Below are 7690 nucleotides of genomic sequence, written 5' to 3' on the forward strand. Positions count from 1 at the left end.
TGCATGCGTGCGTGCGCGCGCGCGTGTGTGTGTGTGTGTGGTCTTTGTGGATATAATGCTTTCTTAATATCTTCTTATTATTAGATTGCGAATTGATTATTTATAGAATTATTCATTTATTTAGTAATTCGCCGTTACATAATAATGCTAATATCCTAATACACAAAAGCCGATATTGCAGCTCATTTTTGCTTTTGAACATTTCGAAACATTTTTAATGTACATTTTATTATTTAATTATACTTCTTCATTTTATTTAAACTTGAGCGTATTATCATATGAGTATATACATGCTTAAGTTGTTTTTTAACATTTTATTTAACTGTACAAACATTTTGAAATGAGTTATGTAAACAATATGTTATTTTTTTTAATGTAGTAAACATGTTGACAGTGCGATTTCTTTTTTGAAATTTTTATATCGAAATGGTTATTCGATAAGCCGGTTGTAGCTTTACTGCTAATTTATGTTCACGTTAATATAGATTTTTGATAGCAGTCACAAATATGGAAAAAGTTATATGTATACATTTGCATACATTTTGCAATATTAACTGCAATATTTTTTGGTATAATTAAGTGCACCGATATAATTTTAGACATGATAGATGCATCTCATAATCCTTGAATACCAATTACTAGAAAAATATCAATTTAAATTCAAATAATTCGAACTCATAAAAACTTTCATGTTACATCCCTTGTTACTATATTACGCGTAAACTTTCTAAAATGTTTTACAGCAAATTATCTACTTGCATATAATGTTTTAGAATTTTTAGGATTTTCGGATTGTCTTTCGTGTGAGAACTCGAAAAATATTCTAAGTCTTGTTTAACATATTTGAATAATAATTAGCCTTTGAAATAAAATGCAATAATAGAAAATATGTCTAGATGCTCAATATGTATATTTGTACTTTTAAGTTCGTACCTTTTCTATATATGTGGTTAATGTATGCTCTGCTGCTATAGAGGCTTAAAATTTATGGAGATTTTAAAATTCTTTTTATTTTTTTTGTAGATCAATTCTTTCCTTTATGTAACAGCTGTAACAGATAACTCTTATTGTCATATGTACAACACAGATAGAAAAAACACGAAAAAATATTTTATTATAAAATCTCATGGTCTTTTAAATTCTTTATGTAATATTTAATATTCTATTTTTAAATCTTCCGAATTATTAATCGAGTATTATGTATTATTTACTGCTTTATCCATCATTGTTGAGTTGATTCTGATATCGGATACTCTAAAGTATATGGCAAACTAAATTTTGAGACTTTTAATTTCTATTGAACAAATGTTGATGCTTTTATTATTTCATGATCCATATTTTGTATCATATAAATTCATGTTTTGTATCCATGTTTTGTATTAGTCATATAAATCAATTTCCTGTTCGTCTTGCAGAATCATTCAATGTGTGACATTATTATTTGCAACATTTTTTTATATAATGACCAAACACTTATTTCTTGTAAGATATTACAAATTAAATTGCATGAAATGAAAAATTCACAATTTGAAACTTTGAAATTTAAATTTAAGATTCAAGTTTAGAATATGGACTTTGCTTATTATATAATATAATACACACTTAGAGTGAAATAAAAGCGCTATCATATCGTCATTTAATTTACAAAATAAAAATATTTTAAATAAAAAATTAAAATGTGAATCTTAGCAGTTATTAGTGTGTAAATTATACAAAGTAGTTTAAAAATTCGGAAACACACAACCAACATCAGAAAATAAATTATTTTTTAGAAAAAATGTTTTATGCATATATAAAATTTAGTTTTATTAAGTAGAGTTTTATTAAATAACGCATTATATAGCGATGTAATTGTAATTTTTAGCTTAAAAAGTTGTAAGGTTTTATTAAGTAATTTATTATATATAGCAATGTAATTGTGGTCTAGAAAGCTTTGTTAAAGTCAAATAAAAATCAATTTAAAAATTTTAAGTAAGAACTTCCATTTTTTTTGCAAATTTATTTGCAGCTTATTTCAAGAGCTTTTCAAAATAATATAATATTTTTTTCGTTACATATCTTTCGAATTATGAAGTTTGAAAGATAAGATATCGTCGGCCACACATGTTCAAATAATATTAATCATCATTTATTTGTACAAGTTTGTTGGAACATGTGTGCTAATTTACAGTAACTGCGCAGTTTTGTCACACATACGCTCCAATAAATTTGTACAAGCGCCTGCGTATGCATATTTGACACAGTGGCGGATTAAATATTTTGCCGCCCTAGGCACCAACATTTAGCCGTCTTAGGTGGCTTCATTAATTTATAAATTTGATAAAAAAGAAATGGACAAAAAAATGATTTATATTTTCGCATTAGCTGATAAAAAAATTTAATAATTTTGAAGTATAAGTAATATAAATATAATACATTTTTAACTGTATTTTAAAATATAATATCATTTCTGATAAAATATGCTCGATATAACTCATACAAAAATGTTAGATTAATAAATTAAAAATTTATCTCAACTATGTGAAAATTTTCTGTCCAAACATTTGCCGCTCTAGGCAAGTGCCTTGTTTGCCTGCGTTAATTCATAACTGATTTGACAAGTTTACTTGTACGTGCGTGGCTGACCTTAGCATTATCCAAGGTTCGACTTTTATTTATTAGGCACGTTCAAGCCGGATAAAACTGTTAGCATTCTCGTCGACCGATTGAATGTGATTGGTTGGATCTATAAGTAACAACCAATCATATTCATTTGCTCGGTGAATAGGCTAGCCGCTTTGTCGACTTGAACGCGCCTATTAGCTAAAATCTTTTGAATGTTGTTCAGAGTCATAATCTTGGCAATTTATATACGTCAAAAATAAAATCAATGAGAATTGTTTTTCTTCTTTTTATTTTTACGCAAAAAAACTCATCGGAATAACATCTATTCTTTTTTTTATCTTGACAAGTAAATTTATTATCAAACACAACTTTACCGTTAATAAATATGTAATTACTTTATGTATATTTAATTTACGCATTAACAATTGCTGATACTCACCTAGATATTTCTATTTTGTATTTAATTTGTTCTTGGAATCAAATATTATTATTTTGTTTTAATTTTTTTTAAATATTATAAAAATAACTGATACTGAAAAAATTCATAGAACAAAAATTTATTACTGTTATTTTTTATCTTGTGTATTTTTTGTACATTTTTAATGTACTTAACAGATTGTTGAAATAGACACAATGATGCAAATGCAAAATCGATAAAGATTGTATTTATGCATAAATGTAGTACATACATTTTTCTATTTTTTATTAAAATCATTTAGTATTTTATAGGTAATGCTTACATCGCAATACTGCAAGTATAAATCAGTAGGGGCGACCGCGGTTAGTAGACTCATTTTTCAGTTTCGAATTTTTACAGATGAAATTAAGAGACTTATCGAAAAAATGAATTCTACATCAATTACTACATACATTTAACTGTTTAATAATACATATTTTAATAATAAGGAGAAAGTGATAACTAATATGAAAAAAATACATTTTTTAAATACATTCTGAGTCAACTAGCTCCGGGACGGGGTTAAGATGACTAATGGTACGAGATAATTTTACTAAGATTATTAAAATGAAGATTAATGTATTTTAAGCTACATATTTGATTATATATTAATAAAACTTCTATAAAAATATATTTTAAACACAAATATTTATTTCGCAGGGAAGAACAAATTTGTTCGTTTCGTGCAAAAACACATCGAATGCGGCTAGTTTTATCGAAATTGAACATGAGGGAAACTTATAACATTTACCACTGAGGTAAATTTCTTTAATGGAATGAAATATTAAATAGTATTATAAGAATCGTCACTAAATGAGTCATATAGCCCTATGCTGTAGTTAGCCTACTATCTCTATCCGTTTATTTTTTTAAAAACATTAACAGTATATGATACAAAAATACATAAATAAAAAAAACTGTTAGATTTTATTAAGTAAGAACTACACTGACTATCTAAATAGAAATATTTCAGACAATCATATACGATTATAAAACAAAAAATTTTGAGAATAAAAATATTTACTTACGTATACGATTTTTTAAAATTATAGCGTAACTTCTATAATAGATGTATTCGCAACGAGATGTTACAGCAGACTGAGTGACAGTTGCTGCTATGAGTGCTCAGACGCATTCACGCGTGTCTTATATGTTTTGTTTTTAACGAGCCTTGATTATTTTATTACTTTTATAATTTACAGTGCATCTATCAGTGGAACAAAGTCGGTATACATTCCGATCGGAATTATTCCATTTTCCTCAGAAAATACAATAGAAATTTAGGGAATAATTGAATAATTCTGATCGGAATCCATTCCAATTTTGTTTCATGATAGGTGTTCTCATCCCAATCTCCCCTATATTACATCTTTTTGGTTAGCAAATATCGATTATTCCATTCACAAGAATTTTTTCTATTACGATGAATTTTTAAAATACTCTTATTCCGTATTAAATAATATTGTACAAATTTTTTTTAAACTTTTAGAAGTGACATAAAATACAAAATATAAATAGGTTAAGTAAAAAAGGAGCATACAGCCACACTCGAGATGTCAATAAGTTATATATTAATAATAAACATTCAACAAAGTAGGCGTTTCGGTCACCATCTGACCATCCTCAGTACAATAATAAAAACCTAAATTTATTTAAACCTAGTTACATAATTTAAATTTATTCCTAATGTTAGTCAGTAATAATTTCTCGCTTCTTATTGTGCATTATTCGCCTCGGTATCCGCATTTAACAATATAACATTTTGCAATATAATACAAAAACATGATTTTTGACAGAATTAACAGTAGACCGTCCAGTATTCTTTTTTAATTTGTTGTGTGGAATCATTTTATTACTCTAAGCAATCCACCCCGATTGTAATCATTATCACGCTATTTCAAATACGACGACGAACCGCCACAAAGAGACACGCAAGTGCCAACTTCTATTGCAAACAATTTTTTTAACAATTTACATTAATTCTCGTATTCATTAAGAATTTCCGATCAGATGATATTATTTGACAGACAATCAGTAGACTTACGCGTATCCTGCGGCACGGGACTCCCTCGCATACCGAAACCTGACAATTTTAATCACTTGAAATTCGGCACAATCGCAATGCCAAAAGCCCAATTGTTAGTCTATTTATAGAAATAAAGGAAAGGAGAAGGAGAAATAGGAAAAAGAAGGGGAAGTGGAGGAAATTTTTTGAGTGGGGCTAGAATTATTGTTCCAAGCGAGGAAGGTACAGGTCTGGAAACCGCTCGGTATCACTTTGTTTATTTAATCCTTTCTTTTGCGTTTTAATATGGATCATTTCTGATATACTTCTTTTGTAATAGGAACGTTCGGAGTCTAATATTTTTGTATTATCCCAGTTCATTCTATGATCTTTGTCAATTCTATGATTTGAAATAACAGAAAGAGACTCGATAGGTTTTTTTACATCATTAATATATTCTTTTAGTCGCGTTTTTAATTTTCTTTTAGTTTGACCTACATATGAATAATTATAGTCTTTGCACGGGCAAAGATAAGGTTAATAAAGACGAACGTTCTAACATTGTATACAAAATTGAGTGCAAAGACTGTAATTATTCATATGTAGGTCAAACTAAAAGAAAATTAAAAACGCGACTAAAAAAATATATTAATGATGTAAAAAAACCTATCGAGTCTCTTTCTGTTATTTCAAATCATAGAATTGACAAAGATCATAGAATGAACTGGGATAATACAAAAATATTAGACTCCGAACGTTCCTATTACAAAAGAAGTATATCAGAAATGATCCATATTAAAACGCAAAAGAAAGGATTAAATAAACAAAGTGATACCGAGCGGTTTCCAGACTTGTACCTCCCTCTCCTGAAACAATTCTAGCCCCACTCAAAAAATTTCCACTTCCCCTTCTTTTTCTTATTCTCCTTCTCCTTTCCTTTATTTCTATAAATAGACTAACAATTGGGCATGTGGCATTGCGATTGTGCCGAATTTCAAGTGATTAAAATTGTCAGGTTTCGGTATGCGAGGGAGTCCCGTGCCGCAGGATACGCGTAAGTCTACTGATTGTCTGTCAAATAATATCATCTGATCGGAAATTCTTAATGAATACGAGAATTAATGTAAATTGTTAAAAAAATTGTTTGCAATAGAAGTTGGCACTTGCGTGTCTCTTTGTGACGGTTCGTCATCGTATTTGGAACTTGATATAGCGTGATAATGATTACAATCGGGGTGGATTGCTTAGAGTAATAAAATGATTCCATACAACAAATTAAAGAAGAATACTGGACGGTCTACTGTTAATTCTGTCAAAAATCATGTTTTTGTACTATATTGCAAAATGTTATATTGTTAAATGCGGATACCGAGGCGAATAATGCACAATAAGAAGCGAGAAATTATTACTGACTAACATTAGGAATCAATTTAAATTATGTAACTAGGTTTAAATAAATTTACGTTTTTATTATTGTACTGAGGATGGTCAGATGGTGACCGAAACGTCTACTTTGTTGAATGTTTTTTATTAATATATAACTTATTGACATCTCGAGTGTGGCTGTATGCTCCTTTTTTACTTAACCTTCTTAACATTGAGCCACTTTATAATATTGACAAAATATAAATAATAGGGAGCATACAACCACAGTACTAGATGTTTTAAAGTTATATATTTAAAATTATATTATGATAAAGTAGACGTTTCGGTCAAGATTTGATCATCATCAATACATTAGAGATATAAAGATGTTACATAAATTAAAGAATATTGACAATAAACACTAGTCAAGAATTGATGGTGAAACAATTTTACATTCGCTTATAAAACGAGTTAACAGAGTTGTAAGTCCAGAATTGAAGATGACAAATTTTGCAATCGCTTATGAAACAGATTTCTATTGCGTTATGAATTTCTTATTATTAAAAGCTATGTGAAACTTCGTGTGAGAAATACTCGTGTGAGAAGTCTCACATAGCTTCTAGTAATAAGGAATTCATAACGCAAAAGAAATCTGTTTCATAAGCGATTGCAAAGTTCGTCATCTTCAATTCTGGACTTACAACTCGTTTGATAAGCGAATGTATAATTATAATTAAAATTATAATTATAATACAATATATTATTATAATTAGCTCCATGATATGTCATCAAATTAATTAACATTTAATATATTTAACGCGACAGATATGCAAAATATTATATATAGAGAAAGAAGAAAACATAATACAATTGAATTGCAGAAATGGTACGGCGTTGAAGTATGATTAGAAGATTTCAAGATTTGACAATTGTTTTGTTAAATTTTTAAATTTTTGTCCAATAAATAAAATGTTTAATTTGTTCGATGGAAATTTTTTGCAAATAAAACACAACATATTTTTATTTCACATCTATTTAAAAATATTTTTTAACTACTCTATATATATAATATAATTAAAAATTTTAAATTATATATCATGTAACGTCAGAATATTAAAAAGCTTTTTATTTTCTACATATCTTTTGTGTTATTTACAAATTTATAAATTTGACTGACATTTGAATTATTTCTTTCATTTAAGTCTTTTCGAAAATTGTATTACAAATGATATATCGTATTTATACGTTTGTACTATTAT

General features: G+C 27.7%; 3 protein-coding genes across 7 annotated transcripts in view; 1 reads left to right on the forward strand and 2 right to left on the reverse strand.

The window, feature by feature from the left end:
• The window catches only part of LOC108755918 (glucose dehydrogenase [FAD, quinone]-like), a 6959-nt gene extending 2808 nt beyond the window's left edge, over window positions 1-4151 (reverse strand). Inside the window, exons 1-2 of one of the 2 annotated variants that reach the window (XM_018499339.1) lie at window positions 4090-4151; window positions 934-1048 (exon numbers count right to left, since the gene is read on the reverse strand). The gene's annotated coding sequence lies outside the window, so the exon portion shown is untranslated. The remainder of the gene's footprint in view (window positions 1-933; window positions 1049-4089) is intronic. The other variant, XM_018499340.1, reaches the window with a different exon arrangement.
• The window catches only part of LOC108755922, an 11423-nt gene extending 6250 nt beyond the window's left edge, over window positions 1-5173 (reverse strand). The window contains exon 1 of the mRNA XM_018499345.1: window positions 5106-5173. Within this exon, the coding sequence (XP_018354847.1) occupies window positions 5106-5136 (31 nt within the window). The 5' untranslated portion in view covers window positions 5137-5173. The remainder of the gene's footprint in view (window positions 1-5105) is intronic.
• The window catches only part of LOC108755921 (transcription factor SUM-1), a 57867-nt gene that overhangs the window by 27338 nt on the left and 22839 nt on the right, over window positions 1-7690 (forward strand). The window lies entirely within an intron of this gene.

Source organism: Trachymyrmex septentrionalis, unplaced genomic scaffold (assembly GCF_001594115.1).
Source record: "Trachymyrmex septentrionalis isolate Tsep2-gDNA-1 unplaced genomic scaffold, Tsep1.0 scaffold9, whole genome shotgun sequence".
Lineage (NCBI taxonomy): Eukaryota > Metazoa > Arthropoda > Insecta > Hymenoptera > Formicidae > Trachymyrmex > Trachymyrmex septentrionalis.